Genomic DNA, 27,739 nt, shown 5'->3' on the forward strand with positions numbered 1-27,739 from the left:
GTGTTTTGCTTTTTCTTGGCTAATCTAAATTCACTTAAAAATCTTAAATTGGTTGGATCTTGAAGTGCTTAAGTTATTAAGCAGCAAGGGAAAATAGGTGACATAAGGCTAGATAAGTAAAGTAGAAAGTTTCAAATTGTAGGTTCTGGTGATTTTATTATCTAGTTGTATGACTATAGGCAGGTTAGTTAATTTTGTTAAACCAGGTTTCCACATCTCTAAAATAGACATTTCCTGGTAATATTTGTTGTGGCTGCCTCACTAGGTTTTTTTGAATTTGAAATGAGATAATGTATTTGTGTGTGGTCATGTGCATGTATATAGTATATATGGGTGTGGGGTTGTACTAGTACTTCAAAAATTAAGCTTTATGTATGGCATCATTATATACTTATGGTAATTTTCCTTTTTTTTTAAATTAAAAAATCTTGCAAGATATACTTGTGTATGTGTATATATGAGTGTACAAAATGCATATAAAATGAATGTTCAGTAGAATGATCACTTCTGGCTCACAGTTTTGGAAATATTTTTTTGATGCTGAAAATACAATTACTGTTACCTTATTTCTTTAAAATCTCTGGTTAAATGCGTTTTCCAGGAAGCTATTACTTAGAAGTCAGTTCTTTACCTGAACTAAGTGAAAATGAATTTTTGAAATGTTAAATAATGTTATAGTTTTTAAGATCAGGCATAATGAACGAAGCCTGGTAACTGTCAGCTCAATTTAAAAACTTATGTTATATAACTTTGACAGTGCTTATAAAACAAAGTTACTGTGATACTTTTTAACAAGCTATTTAAAGCTTTATCCAGTAGTTAATTTGGAATTGTTTTGGCAATTTAACAAGTTTTTAAATTCTTGGTTTGGGGCTTTTAATGAAACTGAAAGTAAAAAATATTTAAAAGGCAGATGATCATAGATTTAGAGCTGAAAAACACTTTAGAAGTCACACTATGCAATTTTGAAAGCTCTTGTTAAAGTATGACCACTATGAATCCAAAGCTATGCCAGGATTCCTTTAAAAAATAAACAAACAAACTCTTAACTTCTGTCTAATTCTAAGGCAGAATAGTGATTCTAAGGCATCAGAGCAGTAAGGGCTAGGCAATTAGGGTTAAATGACTTGCTAAGGACCACACAGCTAGAAAGCCTCAGTGGTCATATTTGAACCCAGGTCCTGTTGACTCCAGGCCTGGCTCAGGCCTGTTGTGCTACCTAGTTGCCCCTTGGACTCTTTCTTTTCTTTTTACTATCTTTAAAAATTTTTATTTGATTAATTAATTTAGAATATTTTTCCATGGTTACATGATTCATGTTCTTTCTCTCCCCTCTTCCCACCCCCCTCCTGTAACCAACGAGCAATTCCACTGGTTTTACATGTGTCATTGATCAAGACTTATTTCCATATTGTTATTTGCATTAGGGTGATCGTTTATAGAGTCTATATTGGATTCTTTTTAATATAAACTTTGAGGTGCTCACGTTTCTTCTAATTTCAGACATTGTTGAAATCACTCTTTAATATATGCATTTGATTACTTGCCTTTAGTCTGACTTGAAGTGTGTCCAAGATGCTAAAGGAGGCTCTTTCTACAGAGACCACTGCCCTGTGCTAGGTAAGTTAGCAGATGAGAGCAATTTGTTGAATAATTGGTCTGTTTTTGTAATGAATTAGATTTAGTTCAATATTTTAATTTTTATTAGACTAGAGCAGTTAATTACATTTAGAAGTTGATTGTCACTATTTCCTAAAATGCCTTGTTGGCCATTTTTTCCTGGTTATTATATTTTGGTCCAAAAGGATAATCTTTTCACTTTTAAAAAATTCTCATGTTTTCAGAAATAATTGTCTGAAAAACTTTTAAAAAATTCCATATAGTATAAGTCTTTATTCTGCCACTTAAAATTTTTGACTTTTATGAGAATTTCCTCATATTCATATAAAATTTTATACTCTCTGCCCCTAAAGCAACAAAATAACTCAAACTAATATCCTGTCTAACACTTCACCACCATCTGTCATAGAGACACTGACTTAGGTTTTACTGATTTGCTTATTGATGCAAATTGTGCCTAGGAGCAAAATTTGCAGATCATGTTAGCCTTTATGCCTATAATTTCTTTGCTTGAAATCATTGTTGTAAAATCCTCTCCTCTATGACTGCACACTTTACTGAAATCTCATAACTGTTCTCAATTCTTTCCTCCCTTGTACCTTTTTGAATTTCCTTTCACACCCTTCTGAAGCTACTTATCTCCAAAAGGTGTTTTTTCAAAGAGGAATATTGGGGTTGTGTTTATGCTCTCTGCCTGGTTGAGATCCTTACTAGGCTTTTTGGCTCTCAAACTTTTTAATGTGGTCTCCCCTCTATGGAAGAATAGAAAGGGGAAAATGAGAGAGATACAACTTATACCCTTTGGGGCTTCATAGACATGATAAACATATTAACTGGCCCTAATATAGTGTTTTAAGGTTTGCAAAGCACTTTTCATGTTACCTCTTTTCATATTCAGTTCACCTATAAGATAAGTATTGCATATGATTTTATCCTCATTTTAAAAAAGAAATTGAGGTTTAGAGATGTTAAATGACTTTCCCCTAGTGATACAAGGTATCATTGTCAGTATTGGTATCCAATGTTGGTTCTCAAGCCTAGTATATTCTTATTATTCTGTACTGCCATTGGAAATGTGTGTGTACTTATTTTTCTGCAGGTTATTTTTTGTGAAGTATATCCAGTTATATACTACTGAAAATGGTCCCTGTAATTGGTTTCTACAGTGTCTCATAAAAATGTCTTTGTTTTATTAGCAAAGGCCATTTATAGATCACCCCAGAAATGAAATGCTACCAATGCCATGGTATTTCATATTCCCTACATACAGTTTATGTGACTTTTTGATTCTGTGATGATCAAAAAGTTGTCTGTACAGAGAAGTCAGTATGTTAAGTAGCTAAATAAATAGTCAATGGTCAGTCTCATCTCTGGAGCTTTTCTTAAAATATACTTTTCTCATATTTTGTAGTGTCAGTATTTCACCTTCAGTAGATACAACTTAGGCAGGACCCATACAGTAAACTATTTGTAAATTATTTCTTCAAAATCCTACTACCAATGGTGTTATGTAACATAAGGATAATTTGAATAAAATGTGTTTGGAAATACAAATACAAGATGTTATAGATTGAGCCATATTACAAATAACTTAGGAAAAAAAGAGATTGTTCCTGTCAAGTTTTTTTTTTTTTGTAATGGACAACAGTTTTAGATGATATAATTTTCTTTGGGATATGCCCCACAACAATTTTCATTATCCAGCATTTTGATAAATATCTTAGCTCATTAGGACCTTAAATTCAAAGATTTTGCCGTTCAATTTGATGCTTTTTTGATGCCTTTCTAATTTTATCAGATTCATGGATTAATTTTTTAAGGATTTAGTAACTATGTGCACTTATTTATTACCTTGCATGGAGTTAAAGACATCTTCCAAGATCCTAGGTCTGACAGAAAAGAAATAATTTACAGATAGGTGGTAAATAGAGCCAGTGGTCATGAATACTTAAGGTGGTGACATCCAATAGGAATCATCTCAAGCAATTTTAATTTGTTGATATAAGCAATTCTTATGTAATTGAACTGTTTTTATGTTGGTTTTCTAGGAACACATCTCTTGTATAGAGTACAGTTGTTATTTTGCAGGTAGCATGGTGGGGTGAATAGGACATTGAACTTGGAAGCTAGGTTTACATCCTGAGTCATGAATTACTTGCCTTTCGATCCTAGTTAACAATTTTATTGTCAAGTTAACAATTTTATGCCTGTTTCCTCGTCTATAAGATGAGACTAGACTGAAAGACTTCTAAAATCCTTAATAACTAGCTCTAAATCTGTGATCCTCTAATCTAATTTTCTCATCAAAAGGGAGACCTTTTAAATCACACAATTAACCAAATTGTTATTTCTTTTTAGAAAGTTGAAAAACACAGTCATGCTCAAGGATCAAAATATGACTACAAAATGACAAGGATTTTAAAAAATTGACATAATTCGTTTGAAACTGACAGTTTTAAGCAAACAAAATATATAGGACTAAAATAGCATGTCACTTTAGTAAAACTCCCTCTTATCCATAGTCCAAAGTAAGAAAACATGTACTTTTCCTTGGCAGCTTGGACTGTTTTCTTAGTACTTGGTGATATTGACTTTTGGGAATGAATAGGGTTTATTGAGCTAAGAGAGGAAAAACACAGAAACACAAAAGGTGTTAATTTTGAAAGTTCTACAACAAATGAATAATCTTTACTGCTTAAGGAAATCTAGAAATTTCTTAAAAAATTAAGGGTCAAGTAATTAATTCCTGTATACCTCCACTGTAGGAGAGATTTGTGCATATAATAACTGGCAACTTCTGAAAAAATGGTTGTTATGTGTCAGGATTGTATTGATTTTGAGGGGCAGCATGGGGTTCATAAAGCTGATTCACATCCCATAGTTGATGCTTAGTACTTCTGTGACCTTGGGAAAGTCCCAGCATCTTGTACCAAACCCTCTAAGGTCCTTCTCAGCTCTAAATTCTGTAGTCTTAAGGCCCAGCTAGCTCTTAGATATACCTGATGTATGGCCGACTAAGCCACTTCACTCTTCAAAACTCACTTTTCTCATTTATAAAATTACTTATGTTACCTACCTCATAGTGTTGCTGTTATGCAATTTGTAAACCTTAAGGGACTATATAAATGTGTTGATGGTGAGGCATTCCATCCATGTCTCTCTAGCTGCTGAGTTTGTAATCTAACTTTCAACCTACCTTTCCAACTTTATTATGTTGCTTTGCCTTCCTCACTCTTTAGTTTTTTCAAATCAGCCCTCCTGCTGCTCCTTATGCCCAAATCCATCTTCTGTTTCCATATTTTTTTGATAATTGCCCTTCAGTCCTGGAATGCCTTTCCAGCTCACCTGTGCCTCTTGTTTCCTTCAGAATTTGCTCAAGAAATACTTTCAGTTCCTCATGTCCCTCCAGCCAATTGGACCACCTTCCCTCCAAAATTTACTTTATTTTGTTTGTATTTTGTTTGTATTTATTTTGTTTATTCTTTTTCATATAATTTGTTGTCTCCTTTGATAGAATGTAAAATCCTTGGAAATGAAATTGTTTTATTTCTCTTTGTAGCCACAGTTCCTAGCACAGTGATGGATACCAAGTACATACTTGTTGATTGATTCATATCAAGAATTTTTTCTGTTTTTGTGGCTGTCTTTATTTTCCAGCTGAATTAATTCATAGTTGTAATTAAAGAAAGAGAGATTTGCTTCAGTCTTTTTCAGCATCTGCCTTTTTCCCTTAGAAGTTTAGTGAGTTAAGCTATACTCAAAAGAGGTGATTACTTTATCTGTAAGATTTAGTGCTGGATTTTGAAATTTGAGTTTCTTGATTCTATTTTCAACTATGTCTTGTGTTTGTTGGATGAAAGTTATATTGTCAACTAATCTTTTATATGGTACTCAGGAAATAAAAAAAATTCTCTGTTAGAATAAACACAACAGAATTATGTCAATATTTTAGGAATATCCTTTCCAAACCTACACCCCATTTGTTATGATATAATCTAAAGGCTGAGCACAGAGTATATCAAAGACAGTTCACAAGTGTATATTGTCAGATGTAGCCAATGATTTGGTTTGTTTTTCTCAGTTGTAAGTTGTTACATGAGAGGATTTTATGGGGTCAAGGAGAGGGAGAGTCATTAGGAAGTGATAATAATGTGTAATAAAGAAAAAAAATCAATAAAATATTTGTTTAACAAAGCAACAGTAATAGTAGCAACAACCAAAAGTCTCAACAACTCTGACTTAATCAATGTTCTATCCTGTTGTTTTTGTCTTCTATTTGATCTGCTTTTTCCGGAGCCTTCTTATTCTTAGATCTTTCTGTTGTAATACTTATGTTGCCTAGGGTTATGATTAAACACTAAACAATTAGGCAAGGATACGTCTCCTGTAATAGCTTCTGTGGAAGAAGTACGTGCAAGCAGAGAAAATGCTTACCTTATGTTTTTCTTGTCTCCATAGACTCTATCTGCCCTTAGGCCCTACCCTTGTGTCTTTTTTTGCCCTTTGGAGGGCAAATACTGACCCATTTAGGAAAATAGCCAAAGATTTAGAACACTTAATTGGGAAGCTTGCTTGGGAACAGATACATATCAACATGCAATACCATAAATTGGTGTCTTCATTAAAAGTTTGCATTTTAAAGTAAATCCCATTGACTTATAGATTCATAAAAGAACTTTAAAAAAAGAACTTCAATTTCCATTTTGTTACTGATACTTATAGTTATTTTCCATTTTCATTGGTAATTTAGTTCATAATTTTTATTTCAAATGTTTTCTTATATTATCTTCTTACTGTCATACTCTCTTTAATATGATGAATATGATGGATGCTTGGGGTAGATGTTAAAGTAAAATTTTTTGTTTTCTTCACTTGTAAATAAAAGGGTTGGACTAGATGATCTCTTGTTTCTCATCATAAGTTTTATGAGACCATAATAGAATTAGATTATAATTTAGTAATAGTATTATTGTAAAACATCATTTGTTTCATCCTAAGGGCATTCTGATGTGATATGCCTGATATTTTGATTTTTCTTTTTCTTGTGGAGTTGGTTTTACTTACTGGGCCTTGTATATATAGGTATCTTTATTATAAATGAGGTTAGTGTGTTCCCTGACATGTAGCACAGGGGTGTTTATATTGTTCAAATAGGGGCAGAAGAGAAATCTTTAGTCTTTTCTCTCTCCACTCTAGTTCAAAGGAGAACTTAATTTCTGTCAGGAGTCAGTGCAAGAGGTTGGAGACAGAAGTTTCCATCTGAAAGATTTTTTTAGGTTCAAGCTAAACCTTAAAAAAATTTTTTTTCCCAAAAAGTCCTTACCTTCCATCTTAGAATCAATATTGTGTATTGGTTCCAAGGCAGAAGAGCAGTAAGGGTTGGGCAGTGGGGGTTAAGTGACTTGCCCAGGGTCATACAACTAGGAAGTGTCTGAGGCCAGATTTGAGCCTAGGACCTCCCATCTCTAGGCTTGGCTTTTAGTCTACTGAGCCACCCAGTTGCCCCCTAAAGTTAAACTTCTGATAGCTATTTCTTAATGGAGAAAGGAAGACTGAAACTTTATTTTCACGGTTTGACTCATTTCCCACCAAGTACAAGTTCCACAGGGACACATATAATAGATAGTAAAGAAAACTATTTATCCAAGTTGATAGCAAAATAGAAACTAGAGAAAGTGTAGAAGAGAATATATAGCAGGCAGTATAGGGTGAAAGATCTCTCTTAGTTCTAGATCTTACCCAAAGAGAATTTCCTCAAAAGTTTCTACTTGTAGCAATCTAAGGTTGTCTGCTTTAGAATCTTTTCTCTTCAGTAATCTGAAATGGTGCTGGCATCTTCAATCTTCTCTTTTGAAGCTGAAAGCTAGAAGAGATTCCTGAAGAAAGTCTGAAGGGAGCAGAGCTTTACTCCTGTTCTTACCAATTTCTCTTGCCTCTCATTAGTACAGAACATTGATTAACCTCCACTGATTAGGAGAAAGTTTTACCAATGGACTTTTTGAAATTAATGGTCAAATAATGTCACAAATATCAGAGTATTCCAGACCTCCTGCATTAGACCATACTCTTAACCAGGTTTCCTGGTAGTTGCTTATGTGGTATACTTATCTTAATATTAAGTTCCTGTATTTTGGGAGAGTACTGAAAATATTTCTTTCCAATTAGCCTTTTTTATCTCTAATCTACATCAGTGCCAAATCATTGTTCCTAAAACACCATTCAGGCATCCAGGTGGTACAGTAGATAGAGTGCCACGTTTGAAGTTGGGAAGATCTGAGTTCAAATGTGACCTCAGACACTTGCTATGTGACCTCTGGATAAGACACTTAACCCTGTTTGCCTCCATTTCCATGTCTGTCAAATGAGATGAAGAAAGAGAAGGCAAACCACTACAGTATCTTTGCCAAGAAAATCCCATACAAAGATTTGGACTTAACTGAAAACAACTGGTTTCCTATGATTAAAAATAACCATTTGTTATTGAAGGCCTTTCACAGTTTGCCACTCAGTTTCATGTTATTCCCTTTTATGCATAGTTTGTTTCCAACTAAAGTGCTGAGTTAGCTTTTGCCACTAATTTTTAATCTCTCATCTTGGGGCCCTTGAACAAGTGGTCCCCTGTGTTTTCAAAGCATTCTATCTTCACCTCTTTCAGTCTCTCATTTCCTTTAGGATGCAGCTCAGGTACCACCTTCTCTAGGGGACCTTTTCCAAACCTCCCTTTTTGTAAATGCTCTCTTTTTTTAAATTACCTAGTATGACTTTGTATTTATTTATCTGTATACATAGTCACTGTGTCTCCTGAGTAAAATATAAGCTTGTTAAAGGTTGGAACTGTTTTTGTTTTTGTCTTTGTATCCTTGGTGCTTAGAGTAATAGTAATGCCATATAGATATATATAAAGTGGGCACTTAATAAATGTTTGAATTGAATTGAATCGAATTAATTTGAATCCAGTAACTTTTAATAAAGATTCTAAAGAAATAATATTTAAGTTCTTTAGAGACATTTATTCATTTATTCATCTATTTATTTATTTATTTATTCATTCATTTATTTATTTATTTGTTCATCCATTTATTTATTTGTTTGTTTTTTAAGGCCCTTACCTTCTGTCTTGGAATCAATACTGTGTTTGATTTGATTGTGATTGAAGAGTGGTAAGGGCTAGGCAATGGGGGTCAAGTGACTTGTTCAGGGTCACACAGCTGGGAAGTATCTGAGGCCAGATTTGAACCTAGGACCTCCCATCTTTAGGTCTGACTCTCAATCCACTGAGCTATCCAGCTGCCCCTTAGAGATAGTCTTAAAAAACAAAACAAAACTGTATTTGCCAAGTAGACATGTGAAAAAAAAAATTCTCTGTAAGATTCCTTTTAAAAGTGAGCAAGAGCTTATCTAACATGATTCACAGTAAAAGATGGACTTGAATTTTGCAGGAACACTCTCATTTTTGTTTTAAAGTTTGGGCACACTAATCTTGGGGGGGAAGCAAAAAAAAAGTAACCAATTAGTGGAACAAATTTCATTAAATGAATTACTTCCAAATGAACTATATTTTGACTTATTAATCCTGTAGCCTTCTCCTTATTTCTTTTTGTCGATATAGAGTAGCTTATGTAATATGTAAATTTTAGTGCTTAATTATTGGGATTTTTTTCACTACTAGGATTTTTGTAAATCGGAAAAGGTAAAAATATGATTTACCTTTTGAAAAGCAGGAAAATTAAATATGTGATTCAAGCCATTTTGAGTCTGTTCTCTTTTAAAAACAAGATAAAACCCCCTCCAGTGATGATAGCACCTAGAATAATTCTACAGAATAATGGTAATTATGCTTGTTGTAATTCAGTGATTATTCCTATGACTGCTCCCTTTTCCTCCCTCAATTACAGGTGAACAGAATGGTAACCGGAATCCTGGTGGACTACAGATTGGTGACCTAGTAAACATAGATCTTGATCTAGAGATTGTACAGTCTTTGCAACATGGGCATGGAGGCTGGACTGATGGCATGTTTGAGACTTTAACTACAACTGGAACAGTTTGTGGCATTGATGAAGATCATGACATTGTAGTACAGTACCCAAGTGGAAATAGGTTGGTGATACTACTCAATTTTAGACAGTGACACACTGTGTATGTGTACATAAAAGTAAGCAAATAAAATGGATGTTTCCAAGCCCTTTTTAATATAGTGATCCAGTAGAATTTTACGTAATAGAGAAAACTCAAGTTAATACATTGTAGGGAAAAAAAGTGAATCATAAGGAAATCTTGTCTTTAATTATGTGGCCTTGGGTAAGCCCCCTAACCTTTAAGTTCCCATGGCAACTCTCTTAACATTTTACATTACAGAGATGGTGCTGAACCTGTATTGATAGAGGGAATTTTCTTATCTAGAATTTCCTTTTACCCTTGGCATTACAGAAATAAGGCATTACAGGCCTTATTTCTGTTCCTAAGGAAAAATGATTTTATAAGCCTGACTAGGATCAAATGGAACAGAGAAAGTGCTAGAAGTTATAGTGTATCATACAAGACTGCCTTGAATAGGAAGTATTATGCCTTTTTATTTATATTTGTATATTATTAGAATAGGAATATGGTATCCCAGAAAATAATTCAGTTTTCCTTGGCTTTGCTCAGGTTCTAAGAGTTGAATGTCTGATTTTGGTAGTCACATTTTGAGGCACTAAGAAGATATAAAAATGACCAAGAGAATATTGAGAGAGATTAAATAGACCTTGTAGGAAAAAATATGAAGTAAACTTGAGTTCTTTAACCATGAAAATAATAATAAAATCAATTTTAGTTCTTGCTATTCTTCTTTTAAAAAGCATTTATTTTATCCACCTATGCAGTGGTTTAAAGAACATTAACTAAAAAAGAGTAACTGCAAGATAGTGATTTATCCCAGGACTTTTTTTCTGAATTCTTTGGAAAAAGATAGAGATGAATAATATTAGTAATACAGAGGGACATATAATAGTGCTTTGAGATTTGCAGAGTATTCAGTGTTCATTCTCTCATTTGATCCTTGCAACAACCCAATGAGGTTAAGTACTAAAGATATTATCTCTATTTTTGTAGGTGAATAAATGGAGATTAAAAGGTTTTTGAAATGCCTAGAGTCACATAGCTAGTCATTGGGTGGTGGGAAGAAAAGTCATTTTTTGAACTAAGGTCTTATTGACTCTTAAGGGCAAATACCATTGATTATGCCATGGATTATCATTATATTAAGATTTCATTTAAGACGGACACCAGCCAATTTCCCTCTTTTTCCTTATGCAGGCAGAGGAATCTAAATGATTTAATTGATTATAGGGACAGTGAAATGCTGGAATAGGCTACTTAGGGAAGCTGTGGAATTTCCATTTATGAAGGTATTTAAAAAATAGGTGTAATAATAAGTTGCTTAAATTTTATATCATGTTATATACATTATTTGATTTAATGCAAAAATAACCCTTAAAAGTGTATACTTGTTAGCAGTACTATCCTAATTTTATAGTATGGAAACAAAGTTAAGGAACTTGTCCATTAATTGGCAAAACTCTTAAGTGAAACCTGTGTCTTCTGACTCTAGCTCTAGTGTTCTTACCATTCTATTGTGATGCCTCCTTGCTCATGTTTGCTTTCGGCATGGTTTGCCTTAAGCAGAGATTAGAGGCATAAGATTCAGAGACTTAGGATGACTCTGGAGTTATTTTCTGGTTCTGATTTTTCTTATTAATTTAAGAATTATATAGATACTTTAAGAAGAGCCCCCTCCCACTTTTTTTCTTTCTGAAACTTGTTTTGCAATTTAAAATTGAGTCTTACAGTAAGATGGGAGGAAAGGAATTTAGGCCTCAGCATGCTTTGTGTGCAAGCTTAAAATCCTGAACTGGTACTTTTATAAGCCACCTGTAAATTATTTCTTACTTTATTATTTTAGATTGTTTTTCCCCTGCCTTATTGTTGGTACCTATTTTTTCTTCTAAAATGTGGATAATGGCAGGTGGCTAGGTGGATCAGTGGATTGAGAGCCAGGCCTCGAGACAGGAGGTCCTGGATTCGAATTTGACCTCAGACACTTCCTAGCTATGTGACTCTGGGCAAGTCACTTCACCCCCATTGCCTAGCCCTTATTGCTCTTCTGACTTGGAACCAATATACAGTATTGACTCTTACACAGAAGATAAGGGTTTAACAAAATAATATTAAATTTAAAAAATGTGGATAATGAAGAATTGTTATGTAGCACATGATACAAATTGTTAAAGATATTCCAAAAGATTTGTTTTTACCTTTTAAGCTTACTTAAGCTTGTTACAATAAAATTGAGTTATACTTTTTCCATTTTCCAAATTGCAGGTTGTTCATTTCTGTATGCAGCAGGTACCATTACTTTTTCCGGATCACTTTAAGCAGACAGAATTTTCAGTAGCCTAGTTTTGAATTCAGTAACTCATGTATGAATTGTAGATGCAGATACTTCAGTTTGAACTCACTTTAAAGTAATGGTCCTGTTCCTTATGAATGTGTAGATGAGTAAATATCACAAGTTGATTATGTACATATGATATTTCATAGAATTATATACAAATTGGTTATAATTGATTACATACTCAGAAATTTTGATTATGCAATGGTTCTTTTAAAAATAAAAATATTTTGGGAATATTTTGAAGAATGATTTTAAGTTACTGACATTTAAAAATATTTTTCTTCTTAGCAAACTCATTGTTTTAAAAAATAGTTCAACATGAGAATTTTTTTTTTAAATCCTTATCTTCCGTCTTGGAATCAATACTGTGTATTGGTTCTAAGGCAGAAGATTGGTAAGGGCTAGGCAGTGGGGATTAAGTGACTTGCCCAGGGGAGAGTATTTTTTAATGGAATTAAATATGGTTTGTCTCTTTTCTTATTTTATTTTATTTTTTGCAGATGGACCTTCAATCCAGCTGTGCTTACTAAAGCTAATGTTGTTAGAAGTGGGGATGCTGCACAGGGTGCAGAAGGGGGTACTTCACAGTTTCAAGTGGGTGACCTTGTTCAGGTTTGTTATGATCTGGAAAGAATTAAGCTTCTACAAAGAGGTCATGGTGAATGGGCAGAAGCTATGCTTCCTGTAAGTATTTATCAATGGGATATTTGATCATGTAAACTTGTTTGCTTATATTTTACTTAGATTTGTAAACAGATAAATTCTCAAAACCACAGTAGAGTAAAACTCCCCAAAGTAGGATGAATTGTTATTTATGGGAACCTGAGCCTTTAGCTTTTTTCCTTCCTTTACCTGTTTGATTTTTTTCAATTAAGAGAAATTACTGAAGGAACTTTTCCATCCCAGAGGCACTTCATCCACTGCTTCCTTTTCTAGCAACAATAAGAGCTCAAATTTATTCTCATTTTACATAAAAGGAAATTGAAGGTTTGAGAGATTAAGTGATTTGCCCATGTTCATACAATTAGTATAAATGTGAGGCAGGATTTAGACTTAGAATTCATAGATTGTATATCCCATTCCCCTCCTGTTCTGCCACATTGAGGTCCAGAGATGGCCAATGGAAAAGAGAGAATTTCCTATTGCCAGAGATTTGGGAGTCACTAAAGTGTTGCAAAGTAGGGAGTTATGGTAATATAGAATTCCAGTATTCATAGGTATAACTTTTCAGGGTTCTGAAGCTTAATATTTGGTTTAAAAATATCAGCCATATGCTATAACTTGAATATATGCTATGTTTTGAAAATGAGTTTTGCTTAGGAAAACTGTTGTGTTTGCTGGTATTCTATTCATTTGATACATTAGTTAATTTCTCTCCAGATATTCATTGGTTTGGTGGTTTCTGAGGAAGAAAAAATGATGTTTAACAGGCTCTCTCAGGACCTTTCCCCTCGGGAGAAGGCTGGCATTCATTGTGATTTACTACTTTTACTAGTTACTTTATTGGAAAGTTTCTGCTGCCCCCTCAGTGTATTTTCACTGTAGAGCTTTCTTGAAGATGAAGTATTGTGTATTAACTACTTAACAGCATAATTTCTGTGAGTGACAAATTAGCTTTAACACTTTTATGATGTCCCAAGAGAAAGATCTTAATTAAATGCTGTTTGTTTTTGCTAATCCTCTAATACACAAAGTAGGTTGTAAGGAAGAGAGGAGTGGTACTGTCTTAAGTTTTTAAAAAAAGATCAGTATACAATAAAAGGATTTTTGTGAAAAACAATAGATTGAAAGTAAATTAGCCAGTTGATTTTGTTAAATCTTTGTTTTTAATCTCTTAACTATTCAGTAATAATTCTGGTTTTATTTCTTTAGTAATAATATATTTTAATAAAATTACAGGTACTAACTTCATATATTAGTACATTATAATATTTAGCTTATAAATATACAACCTGCTTCAGCAAGATTAGCATTTTTTCCCTTTGGTCTGGAAACCCAAACCAGGTATCATTAGAAAATATATTAATATGAGAAAAAAATCATTTTATAAGTCCTTTTATATATGAAAACTTATGGTTGTTTCTCATATCTTTAAGACCTTGGGCAAAGTTGGTCGTGTACAGCAGATTTATTCAGACAGTGACTTAAAGGTAGAAGTTTGTGGGACATCTTGGACTTACAATCCTGCAGCTGTTTCTAAGGTGGCTTCAGCAGGATCAGCTATTAGCAATGCATCTGGTGGTATGTTTTTTGTTTTTGATTTTTTAAACTTGGTTTATTGTGTAAAAAATTTTATGAGATTATTTATAATTTTATTTATAAATGTTAAATTACATAAAAAAGTTTGAATGACATCTGTTATTTTGTAGTGCTCTCAATTCTTGTTTCTCTTATTTTAGATAGCTTGTTTCACTTTGGTACAAATCATCATCTGCACCAGATAAACAAATAAAAGACATAAGTGGAGGAAGTACAGTAATGTGCACTGTGTCTTTTCATTCTTTTTCTTTTTGCTTTCTTTTTCAATAATTATATTTAAGAACTGGGAAGCAGAGAACTTTTTATTGGTGAGCACCCATTGTGGTGGCTCTTTTGTTTGATGTTAGCAGGAATGAGGGTTGCCTATAAAAATAGCTTATGGAATTGGTAACCCTCTAGTCTGTTACACTTATTTTGATGAAAACAAAGCAGTCAGTAACTTTAGAAATGTGTCATTAGAATTTAAGATTTTAGTCTCAACTGAAATAAAAAGATATTTACATTTGAAATATCATTTTCATAAAAGCTTATAGGCATATTATAAGGAATTAAGGAACTAAAGAATTCCTGTGAAGACTTTAGTAGGGCTAGTTATATCTATTGTGCTTGAAACTGAAAGTTGAGACAATTGTTTTTATTTTTTCAAATATTGATCTTTTAGTAATATAAAACATTTGTTTTTCAGGGTGAATTCCATCATAACGTGTCAGTTCATAATGCCTTTGCTATAAGTACTAATTTTTGAATTGCTTTTACTATGCAAATGTTTTCACATTCACAAAACACTAATGGTTTTGAAGAAATATATAATATCACTTTCTGCAGTTTACCATAATTTCAGGTAGTATAATTATGGATTGTATGATATTTGTAATATCACAAAGGAAAGTAATTTGAAGTGTAGTAATTTTAGAAGCAATTAGGACATAGAAAAATATGTCCTCTAATGTTTTAAATTCTGAGTTCCTTCATATTCCTAATACTTTCCATTTTACTTTATATTTTTCAGAGAGACTGTCTCAACTCTTGAAGAAACTGTTTGAAACTCAAGAGTCTGGGGACCTTAATGAAGAATTAGTTAAAGCTGCTGCTAATGGAGATGTTGCCAAAGTAGAAGATTTATTAAAGAGACCAGATGTTGATGTGAGCATTTGTAATTTGTTAAGTCTCTGAACTTAGTGTTTTCATTTTCAAATGGTTCAATGTTCCTTTTGGGGAAACAATATCAATTTTTTTAAACCCTACTTTCTGTACCAATACTGTGTATTGGTTCCAAGCCAGAAGAGTGGTAAGGAATAGGCACTTGGGGGTTAAGAGACTTGCCCAGGGTCCCACAGCTAGGCAGTGTCCTAGACCACATTTTAACCTAGGACCTCCCATCTCTGGGCCTGACTCAATCCACTGAGCCACCTAGATGCTAGTGATGATAATATAAGTAATATAATGGTAATAATAATAATAACATCATCATCATCATTATTATTATTAGTAGTAGTAGTGGTAGTAGTAATATTATTATGAGTGGTAGTGGTAGTGGTAATAATAGTAGTAGTAATATTATTATTATTAGTAGTAGTAATGCAGGGGCAGGGGGGTGGCTCAGTGGATGGAGAGCTGGGTCTAGAGTTAGAAAGACCTGAGTTCAAATGTGACATTAGACACATACTAGCTATGTAACCCTTTGCAAGTCACTTAACCCTATTGTCCCCAGTTTCCTCATATGTAAAATGAACTGGATAAGGAAATGTCAGACGACTCTAGGATCTTTGCCAAGAAAACTCCAAATGGCCACAGAGTCAGAAATGATGGAACAATAGTAGTAAAATACATTTATATTTAAGCTTCACAACAGTCCTCTGTTGTGAGATAAGTGCCGTAATTATGATTATCCCCATTTTTCAGAGGAGACAACAGACTGAGAGAATAAGTGATTTGGCCTGGTGTCTCACATTTAGTAAATGTCTGAGATGGGATTTGAACTCAAGTCTTCCTGACTCCAAGTCTTGCTTTCTCTCCATGTCTAGATGAGGAAACTTAGGCCTAGGGAAGATAAATGAAGCATCTTTTAGTTTATACACTTTGTATAGGAGAAGCATAGCTAATAGGGAAGTTGTTTTTTTTTTAACCTTTTTTGTGTTGTGAACCACTTTGGTATTTTGGGGAATTCTATGGACCTCTTCTTTGAATAATGTTTTTACATAATTGAAAGAAATACAAAATTTCAGTTAGATGTCAGTCAAAATAAAGATGTCATATTTTTGCCCCATCCAAAATCCAACACCCCTGAAATAGCCAGCCTGTGTATGATGGAAGTAAGAAAACAACACCCTCTTCCTACCTGTCTAGTGTAATTTTCTCCCATGCTTCCCTGTTCCCTCTTCCCATTTTCCTTTTGGTCATTGGTCATATCAATTATTTAACAAAATAAAAATTTGACTTAGGTTTCCCTTTATTTGATGGCCAGACATGGAGGGACCTCTATACCTGGAGGGACCTCCGTACCTGGCCTCAGATACTTCCTATCTGTGTGACCCTGGACAAGTCATTTAATTTCCATTGTCTAGCTCTTACTTAGAACCAATACATAGTATTGATTCTGATATGGAAGGTAGGGATTTTTTAAAAAGTGGTGGAGGGTGAGGAGGGAGGAATGGTAAGCTTTCTCAGCTTAGTTTGTACGAAAAACTATCAAACTAAATCCTTTTCAAGATAATGTTTATATATGTGTGCTTCGTTTTATATATATACATTTTATATATATGATATAAGGATTATATTAGAAATTAAGTCTTATTATATTAGTTTAGAGATAAGAAGTAGAACAGCAGGCTTAAGAAAGAATTGAAGTTTGAAGCAGAGCTGAGATAGAGTGTCAGTTTCAAATGTTGACTGTGTGTGGAAGGAGTAACGGTTTTTCTGTTGCGGTTGGTCTCTGGGTATGGCAGTTGGCTCTCCGAGTGGTGGGTTTTCTCTCCTCACTGTTTGGAGGTAAAAGGAAAGAAGTGAAAAACCTGAAGAAACTAAGTGATTTTCCTTTTCCAACTTGGGAAACCGTAGTGACTGTCTATTGCTGTTGCATAAATTGTTTTATCTTTAAGAAGAACAAAGAAAGACCTGATATTTGGTTTGGACTCTGAATCTGCTAAGGCTCAGGGTCCTAACTTGGTTCTTGCTGAGGCTTAGCCAGCTAGCCTTTGTTATTTTATAACTTGGAGACAAAGTTAAGAGTTATATACTTTATATAAGGATAATAGTGTTTAGTTTATTGTAGAATAGTGAAAATTTGGGTTAGTCAGATCAGGAAGGACCAGTGTAGCCTGTAGAAATAGGAGAAGCAGTTCCTTGTGGAACCAGGGAATTTTATTTGGGTGTTGTTAGAATCCCTTAGTTAGAACTCCTTTTTTATCCTTATATTCTTAATAAATAGTTCATTTTTATATAACAAGAGTCTCCTTAGTGTCCTTGCGCTTGGCCCTAAAGAGTTCATTTATGAGTTTCATTTCAATTATATAACCTGAAGATACTTTGTAAGCACAATAAGCAGAGTATCTAATCAGTTTATAATCAATAATTAATTCATTCATCTATTATTTTTACACTGATCACTTTATTCTCTCATGATCAGTACTGCATATGCTTTACATTTTTTCCCTTGCATTTTCCCTGTGTTGTGGTGAAATTTTCACCTTTTAAGATTATTATAATATTGAACAATGGCCGCCAAGGAATTTACTTATGAAATTCCTAAAATGAAACACTCAAGTCAGAATGGAGTTTATGGAGGTTTAATCACAATGGGAGTAGGGAAAAGGAGAGGGAGAGAAGGAGAGAGGAGAAAAGGGAAAGGGGTTACTCAACCTCTGACCAAGGCAGAGGGAGTTTAGGGCCAAAGGGCCAAGGTGGAAGGAATCTGTCCTTGACTCACGTGACTGATCTGAAGGGAAGCTGTCTGCAAGCCTCCTCTCTGTTCAAGCTTCTAACACGAACTGGCGTCTAGCCCTGTCCACAGGAAGTGAGCGAATTCCCGAGGCTGCTCTCTCTGTCACTTCCTGTGCCTCACAAGTGCCAATGGTGGCTCTAGCTTGGCTTAGGACAGCCCAGGTGGGCAGTTATTTCTGATTTGTCATTGACTATCACATGCCCGTGTAGTGTGGGTGTGCAAAATTTTTGGGTGCTAGACCAAGATGGAGACTTTTAAAATTCACAATCCCCCCTGATGATTATTGGGGGACTAGTCTCCCCAATTGATCACAAAACATAAGCATACTGCACCCCAAAAAATTCTAACTGTAAGTGTATACAAAAATTTTACCCACTAAGAGGAAAACTATAATAGTTGTAGATATGGGGAAATAGAGGAGAGAGAAAGACAGCAAACCAATGTTTTGCTGGGCACATTGACAAAAGCCAATTAGGGGGCAGTCCCCTTTGGCATAAGAGTGTACATTCAAAAAATGTTCAATCAACCACACCCCAAGGTTCATTCTGGATCTTCCTGTAGTGAAAAGTTTTAGATATCTTTCTGCAAACAGTTGATTCTCTGGATTCAGTTAGTTAGCAAGCTTCTTCTCTGAAGATTTATCTCGAACAAAATTTAAATCTTGGATTTGATGAAATACAATCCCCCCTGAAGAAAGTGTTGAAAAAACACTGAGTCCAGCTGAGGATGCAAGTTTTAGTTGTGGGGGTGTGTGAGTTAATCCAAAAGGAAAACAAAACAAAATGAAAATAAAATAAAAAACAAAATCAAAAGAAGAAAAAGGGAAAAAATTAAGGGAAAAATATAGACCCTTTATATATATATATATATATATATATATATATATATATATATATTTATATTAAAGAAGAATTCAAAATCAGTATCAAAAAATCTATGTATACAAAAATTTGAGACAGCAAGAATAAAATTTTCTCACAGGCCCCTATATTAAGGTCCAGTTAAGTAATTTCTAATCCCAAAAGTCTGTAGGACAGAATGCAGCAAATTTCACTTACCCATTTGCAGCCAAGGCTACAGGAAGTTGCCATACTATAGGAGAGATTTTTATTTTCTATCTAGGGAAGTGTCATTCCCTCGTCTGATTTTACCTTCGTTCTCAGGGATAGAGGGAGCCAGGATGGTAGCCAACCTTTGGTACTTGTCTGTAGGTATTTTCACAAAGAGTGTGGATACAAGGAAGGCCTACATCTTAATGTCTGTCAAGTGTCGCAACCCCGAGTCTCACACTAGGTTCAAGTCCTTATTATTGGCTTAGAAGTGCATCAATCCTACCTGGATTGGTCTTTGATTTTTAGACCTGTGAGCTCTTTTGGCATTATCCAGGTCATCTCTGTGCTCCTTTTTGATCCCTTTCCTAGAATCAGACACAAACATTAATCATAGTCCCACAACAATTATCAATAAATGGCAGGTTCCCATAGTCTAAAGCTATTTGGGTGCGTATTAATAATAATAGCAAGTATATATATTTAAACTAATATTATTGTAGAATAAAATTAATATTGATTGTATGTACCTTAAGTACATAGAAATGAGAAAAAAGGGGAAAAAATAAAATATTGTAAAAAAGAATAATAATAAAATAAGGAAAAGAGAAAAAAGGAAAAAAGAAAAAAAAATTAAATTTAGGAATTCAATGTGTCAAAAGCAGAATAAAACAGTTCCACTTGTCAATGGGTAGTTATCTCCAATGCATGTATAGGATACAGTCAATCAGTCTCAACAGAAGATGCTCTCTTTACATGTGAGCAGTGAATCCAAGAGTCCTTTTCTCCAACCTTTATAGATGTTGGAGTAGTTAACAATATTTGGAATGGTCCTTCCCAGGAAGGCTGGGTTGCTCCCGTACGCTGGAAGTTCTTTATATATACGTTGTCTCCTGGGTTCAGGTCGTGAAGTGAGAAGTCTAGTGGTCCAGCTTGTACTGCAGCTCTGGATTCATGTAGCTCACGCAGTTTGTGCTGTAATTCCTGTATATAGGAAGCAATAGTAGTATCTCCCCCTAATAGCGATGTATAAGCCGGGGAGAAAGGCTTAGCTTGTATAGGCGGATGTCCAAAAAGCATCTCAAATGGTGAAATATGTAAGTCTCCTCTAGGCCTGCTTCTAAGATAAAATAGGGCCAGAGGGAGAATTTCGGGCCATTTTAAATGGGTCTCAGTGCATAATTTGCCAATCATAGTTTTAAGTTCTTTGTTCATCCTCTCAACTTGGCCTGAACTCTGGGGATGATATGGAACGTGGAATTTTGGAGTTATCCCCAAGCAAGAATATATCTGGTTTAGAACAGAGTCAGTAAAATGACTCCCCCTATCGGAATCAATACGTGCTGGCTGGCTAAAGCGAGGAATAATTTCTTTTAAAAGCACCTTAGCAACAAAAGCTGCTGTGGCTCAGGCTGTAGGAAATGCTTCTGGCCATCTGGTTAGTTGGTCTACTATGACCAAACAAAATTTATATTGTCCAACCTTTGGCATCATTATGAAATCTATCTGCAGGTGCTCAAAAGGTGTGTAAGCCAGAGGACGCCCACCAAAGGCTTTGCCACAAAAGGCATGTTGATTATATGCCTGGCAGGTAGAGCAGGCTGAACACACTTTAGAGGCTATGGTAGTTATACCAGGGGCTAGCCATACTCTCTTAACAGAGTCCACGATGCCCTGGGTACCAAAGTGGCCATATTATGAGCAGATTGGCAAATTTGGTGATAGAAACTTCTAGGGAGCAGGGGTTTTCCTTCAGATGACACCCAGACTCCATTGATCTGTTTTGCTTTGAATTTTTGTTTCCATTTTCCCACTTCCTTCTCATTATAGGAAAGTGATAAATTTAAGTCATCTGTAGTTGTTAATGTTAAAAGTAATTCAGGCCCTTCTATGGCTGCTTGCTTTGCAGCAGCATCTGCTCGGTCATTTCCCCTAGAGACAGAGTCGGTGCCACCTGTATGGGCTGAGCAATGAACTACAGCTAGGGCTTCAGGCAGCTGAAGAGCAGAAAGTACTTCATTAATAATTTCTGCATTAGCTATGAATTTTCCAGCTGAGGCTAAAAATCCTCTCTGGAGCCATAGCATTCCGACTGAGTGACAAATGCCAAAAGCATATCTAGAATCCGTATAAATTGTTGCCCTTTTATCCTTGGCAATTATACATGCATGTTTCAGAGCTATGAGTTCTGCCCTTTGAGCGCTAATGTTAGAGGGCAGTGAAGCTGACCACTCAGTGGCAAATTCTGTGACTATAGCAGCTCCACTGTAGCGTATGCCATCCCTCATGAAAGAAGAACTATCAGTAAATAAGATCAGGTCTGAGTTCTTTAAGGGAGTGTCTAGGAGATCATCTCAAGCCTTTTCTGCCATGGACACTAGTGTTTCATAACTGTGTAATGGTTCTCCTGAAGTTGGTAAGTCTGGAAGCAAGGTGGCAGGATTAAGGGTTGTACTGCGTTTTAGAGTAATATTTTCATTATTTAATAAGGTTATTTCATACCTTGTAATTCGCTGATCAGAAAATGCCTGTGTTCTCTGTCTTAGCAACAATGCTTCTACCTCGTGTGGACACATAATTGTTAGTGGGCATCCCAATACTAGATCAACGGTTTTTGTCACTAGTAAAGCAGTAGCAGCCACACCTCTAAGGCATGGTGGTGCTCCTGAAGCTATTGGGTCCAGCTGGGCTGAATAATAAGCAACTGGACGCTGAGAAGGCCCCAGAGTCTGAGTTAAAAAGCCTGAGGCTACTCCTCTTTGCTCATGTATATACAAAGTAAATGGCTTGTTGTAATCTGGGATGCCTAGAGCAGGGGCAGATAGGATAGCCTTTTTTAGCTCTGATAGAGCTGACAGGTGTTCAGGCTCTAATTTGAGGGGTTCAGGGAAGGAATTCCTTGTTAGTGCTATAAGAGGTTTAGTAATTTCCCCACAGCAAGGAATCCATTGTCTGCAAAACCCTGTTGCTCCCAGAATTGCTCTTAACTGTTTTTTAGTGGTAGGAGCATTCAATTTTTGAATATTCTCAATTTGCTTGGGAGAAATATAACGGGCACCAACTGTCAGAATGAACCCCAAATATTCTACTTTGGGGAGACACCACTGAACTTTATCCTTCGAGATCTTATGACCTCTTTTGTGCAATTCCAAAAGAAGGTGTTTACTATCTTCCTGATATGCTTCTGCATCTGAGGAAGCCAAGAGTAGGTTATCTACGTATTTTAATAATTTGCTGTTTTTAAATGTTATGTTGTCTGTATCTTGTCCCAAAATTTGTGCAAATAAGGTTGGACTTTCTACATAACCCTGGGGCAAACGACTCCAGGAATAATGGGTGCCATTCCAGGTGAAAGCAAAAATATGCCTCGAGTTCTCATGTATGGGTATGGAAAAGAAGGCTGAGCACAAGTCTAGTACTGTAAAGTATGTAGCTGTGCTAGGAATAGAAGAAATAATAGTATTGATATTGGGAACTATGGAGTGTCTCTTTATAACGTGATTGTTCACAGCCCTCAAATCCTGTACGAATCTATAGAGGTGTTTGCCATCGGGCCCCCTTTTTGGTTTTTTAACGGGGAGGATGGGTGTGTTGTATTCAGATTTACAAGGGAAAATTATTCCTTGGTCAATTAATGAGTTTATTATTGGGGTAATGCCCTCTGTTGCCTCCTTGGAGAGAGGATACTGAGGAATGCAAGGAGGTGGGCTGGATTTAGTTTTTATTTGCACGGGAGCAGCTGATTTAAGTAAGCCTACATCATTAGAAGATGTGGCCCAAAGAGACTCTGGTATATCTGTAGGTATTTCAAAGGTGGGAGGCTCCTTTGCCTCCTGGCTCTTTGAGAGAAATACAAGGAGTAAATTTAAGGTTTCCTTGGGCACTTCTAAGGAGAGGGAGCCATCTGGGGCGCACATTATTGTGGCTTGTAATTTGCATAGTAAATCTCTCCCCAGCAAATTTGTGGGGGATCCAGGCATTAGAAGAAAAGAATGTTCAACAGTTACGGGTCCCACGCGTACCATGTGAAGAGAAAGTTTTGGGACCTTTAATGGTTTTCCTGAAACACCTACTACATTTAGGAAGCCAATAGAATCACATTTCTCATCTGGTTTGCTTACTAGAACTGACCTAGATGCTCCAGTGTCTAAAAGACAGTCATAGTATGAATTTCCTACCTTTAAAGTGATATGAGGTTCCTTACTGTTTTGGGGGGAATATATAGGGATTATTGGCATTAAAATATAAGGGTCTGGAAAATCAAAGGTTTCATTCTTTGATTCCAAGGCCCTCACCCCCCCTTCACACCTTCATAAAGATGCTTGGGCAGTTTTTTGGGACCCTCCACGCTGTTGGGGGTGTTCACCCTGAGTGTAGCGTGGTTGAGCTCCATTTCTAATATATTGTTGTTGGGCATTTTTTTGGGTATTATCATTTTCTGTATTTTGAGCACTGTCATTTTGATTGGCATTGTGATTCCTATAGTTATTATTCCTAAAGGTGTTATTATTTCTTGTTTCCCATAGCCTGCTCCTACAGACTATCATTGCATGGCCTTTCTTCCCACAGAAGAGGCATATTAAGGGGTTTGTTAATGATCTATCTGTGGATTCCTGCAAAGGGGCCATGGTCTCTCCCTTACTTTTCAATTGTTCCTGTATCATACTTTCAAGTTCTTTTTTTAAGTCTGCCACTGATGTATTGTGTGTTTCAGGTTTTTTTGTACGATTCTCATAGGCATATGCTGCTACTTTCCTCAGTTCTTTGAGGTCCATAGACTCCCAGTTGGGACAGCTAATTTCAAAGTAGTCTTTTACTGCTGAACAACAATTCCTAACGAATTGTCTGCGTATATGTTTAATGTCCTTTTCTCTGGTCAGATCAAGGTCCATATATGTACTTCCTACGTCAATAAGTCTGTCCATAAAGTGGGAGGGGGTCTCATCATTTTCCTGTCGGGACTGTTCAAATTTTTTCCATGCATCAGGGCTATCAGAGCAGTCTCTCATGGCTTTTAATAGTGCTTCTCTGGCCAGGACTAGTTTTGTGTGATCCTGTGTAATATTGGGGTTCCAGTGTGGATCTACAGTTGGCCAGTGGTGAGCTCCTCTACCGCTTGTCTTATTAGCTAGAGAGATGACATTATTTTTCTCTCTCTTTGTCAGAAATGCATCTAACAAATTTTCTACATCCAACCAAGAAGGGTCAAAGTTTCTGAATATATTTTCTAATTTTTCTATAACCAATATTGATTCTGCCTCAAATGATGGAACATTGTGTTTGAATTTTTCTAAATCATCAGGTTTAAAAGGTGTATAGTGTTTTACAGACACCAAGTTCCCTTCTTTATTAAAGGTGGGTACTTCCCTCAATGGAAATAAGCTTCTGTCTAAATGATCTGGTGTTACTGTTTCTAGGCTACTTGCTCCGTTTCAATGGGGTAGGTAAGAGAAGGGGAAAGGTTAGGATTATTGGCTGTTGGGGCATGGGGGTTGGGGATTAGAGCATGAGTGGGGGGGAGGGCAGGGGGAAGGGCCGGGACAGGAACAGGGGGCGGGGCTGAGGGGGCAGGGTAAGAGGCATGAATAGAGGGAGGAATCAGGGTGGGAGGGGAAAGAATGGCAGGGGGAGGGACTGGGTGGTCAGGATGGGGAGGGGCTGGTTGGTGTGAAGGGGCTGCTATTTGAGCCAAATCATTTTGGGCAGGGTGGGTCAGGGAATCTGATAATGATGGGGAATGGAGAGATAAATCACTCCAATTGTGGGATGTTTTTAACTCCCTTTCAATGTTTTGCAGGAAGGTTTTTATCTCACCCCATTTTTCCTCCATACTTTCATCCAGGAAAGTTTTTATCTCTCCCCATTTTTCCTCCCTAACTTCATCCAGGAAAGTTTTTATCTCTCCCCAATTTTCTTCCCTAACTTCATCCCGTTCCACCAATTGTTGATTAACAAAAGTATTTTTTTCCGTAATTTGTTGTTCAATAAAAGTATTTTGTTCCTTAATTCGTTGATCAATAAAAGCATTTTGTTCCTTCATTCGTTGATCAGTAACAGTATTTTGTTCCTTAATTTGCTGATCAATATAAGTGTTTAGTTCCTTAATTTTTTGATCAATAAAAATATTTTGTTCCTTAATTTGTTTAGTAATAGAAGGAACAAGTGAGTGTTCTCTCTTAGAGGTTAGGTATATTATTACAAGTACAACAATTACAATCCCAAGGAAGATGAATGTAAGGGTCACCAAGAGGTTTATAGTTTCTGAAAAAAAAAACTATCCTACAGGAACACCTACTAGAAATCCAGTGGACTTGGTTATTGAACTTATAAGCCAGTTTCGAAGCAAGTCATACACTGGTTGAAACCACATTTTTTTTAAAAAGTCAATTACTAAGTTACCTGTAACTTTTTTTTTTGTCAGTAGGTGGCTCCCATTACAGTCTACAACCATATACAGGTTAAGGGCCTTTTCTGTTGTAAATTCTCCTTATTAAGCTTCTGGGAGGGGTCACAAAAGCCTTATGCAGGGAGGCAGAGGCTATGAAAAGGCTGATTAGGAGTGAATAGGCCATAAACAAAGGGTAGAGCTAAAATTCCTTCTTTTACAAAGTGTGTATATGGGAGGGTCCCAGCAATCTTATTTAGCCCTCAGGCTAAAACTGCTAGGACCATGTGCTGCCTTCCTTGAGCAAAGCCCACTTAAATTTTTAAGACTAGAAAGGCCAGGAAAACAGGAAAATGGGTTTTAAGTTAGCTCCCTAGCTGTATTCAGCTGTTTTTGTTGCGGGCTAGGAGCTCCTAAGAGCTCCTTCTCCAGAGGTTCCTCGTTGCTAATCAGTTGATTAGGTAAGCCTGGCCTGCCTCTCAATCCACTGAGCCACCTCCTTAAAGTAAAGGGAGGAGGAAATGAGAGACAAAGGGAAAAAAAACCTGTTGACCCCAATTTAAATTAAGGAGAAAAGAGAAGAGAGAAAAGGTGTTTTATATTTACCTGTTTTGGTAGCTGTGTCTTTAAGCCAAGGTATCTGGTAAAAGGACTGACTGAGTGACTTTCTGTCAATGCGTCCAGTAATTATTGGTTTTGTTCTTTTTTTTTTCTTATCCTCAAATTATTGTAATCTTTAAATTGAATATGTTTTTATGAACCTTTGGGGAAGGACTTCTTCCCAGAGGATCAAACGGGAGAATGTGAAAAAGAGACTCGAATACAGGACTACAATCCCCACAAGCCTTTGCTCCACTGCCCCAAAATGCTTTGTAATCTCACGGGAATTCTGAGGTGGGCTGAGATGGAGGAAAGATTTAAGCTGGTGTCAAAGGTTTTTTTTTCTTTTTGGACTTCCGTTTTAGAGCAGAGGCGTGTCTTCCATGATGTGAGGTTATTTTGTCTAGGCCTCTGGCCTAGGCACATGTTTCTTACTTGTATATTCTTTAATCCTTAATAAACCTCTAAAAAATATAATACTCCTTGCAGAGAGAAACTAATTTCTACCTGCCTCAGTCTCCCCATATTCCTAAATTTTAATCTTTACACCTGAATCAAGCTATATGTTTTGAAGTCCTTTTTGTCACCAGAAACCTGTATTTTCAAAGTGATTTGCTCAAGTTAAACATGAATTTTTTGACTTTCAATGAAAATGAAAGTGATATTTGGGAATGAAATTTGAGGACTTGGCTGCATTAGCATTATACTGTGATTGTTTTACAAAGGCTTTTGTGATCAAGAAGATATCATTGCAACTTAAGTCTCTAATCTTCCTGTGCAAAAATACATCATAATTCCAAGTCAAACCATCAATTTAGGTAAAAATGAGTGTGAGGAGGGATGGATTGGTATAGCATTATATATTCAGAAAATATACCACCTGAAGAAAAGAAGTGTGGTAGAGAACATTTGGATGATATGGGGGAGAATCAGAAAGGCATATATCCTTGGAGTACTGACCAGACCACAGGTGCAGAAAGAAAAAAATAAAAGAGGAGTTTGGGAAACATCACAACGCATGGTCTAGTAGTAATGGTGGCGTATTTTAGTTATCTGGACTGCTGAGGCTTTATCTTTCTCCCCAAAGCAAAGGAGCTACTAGTCTCTTTTTAAAAAAACCCTTACTTTTCTTCTTAGAATCAATACTGTGTATTGTTTCTAAGGCAGAAGAGTGGCAAGGGCTAGGCAATGGGGGTTAAATGCCCAGGGTCACATGACTTAGAAGTGTCTGAAACTACATTTGAGCCCAAGACTTCCTGTCTTTGGTCCTGGTTTTCAGTCCACTGAGCCACTTACTTGTCCCCACATTTAATAATTTCTTAACTTTATGACAATTTTATCTTTCAAAAGGTGGAGGAATAAAAAATGTGAAATTCTATTCTGCATCTGCTTCTCGCTAACAGTGCTACTGGTTGTTACAGTGGAAATAAAGAGTACTATTGGGGTGGGAT

General features: G+C 35.8%; 1 protein-coding gene across 1 annotated transcript in view; it reads left to right on the forward strand.

The window, feature by feature from the left end:
- Positions 1 to 27,739, forward strand: part of MIB1 (MIB E3 ubiquitin protein ligase 1) — a 169,010-nt gene that overhangs the window by 50,576 nt on the left and 90,695 nt on the right. The window contains exons 5-9 of the mRNA XM_001363175.4: positions 1,554 to 1,620; positions 9,516 to 9,720; positions 12,556 to 12,739; positions 14,152 to 14,296; positions 15,324 to 15,457. Of these exons, the coding sequence (XP_001363212.1) occupies positions 1,554 to 1,620; positions 9,516 to 9,720; positions 12,556 to 12,739; positions 14,152 to 14,296; positions 15,324 to 15,457 (735 nt within the window). The remainder of the gene's footprint in view (positions 1 to 1,553; positions 1,621 to 9,515; positions 9,721 to 12,555; positions 12,740 to 14,151; positions 14,297 to 15,323; positions 15,458 to 27,739) is intronic.

Source organism: Monodelphis domestica, chromosome 3 (assembly GCF_027887165.1).
Source record: "Monodelphis domestica isolate mMonDom1 chromosome 3, mMonDom1.pri, whole genome shotgun sequence".
Classification (NCBI taxonomy): Eukaryota; Metazoa; Chordata; class Mammalia; order Didelphimorphia; family Didelphidae; genus Monodelphis; species Monodelphis domestica.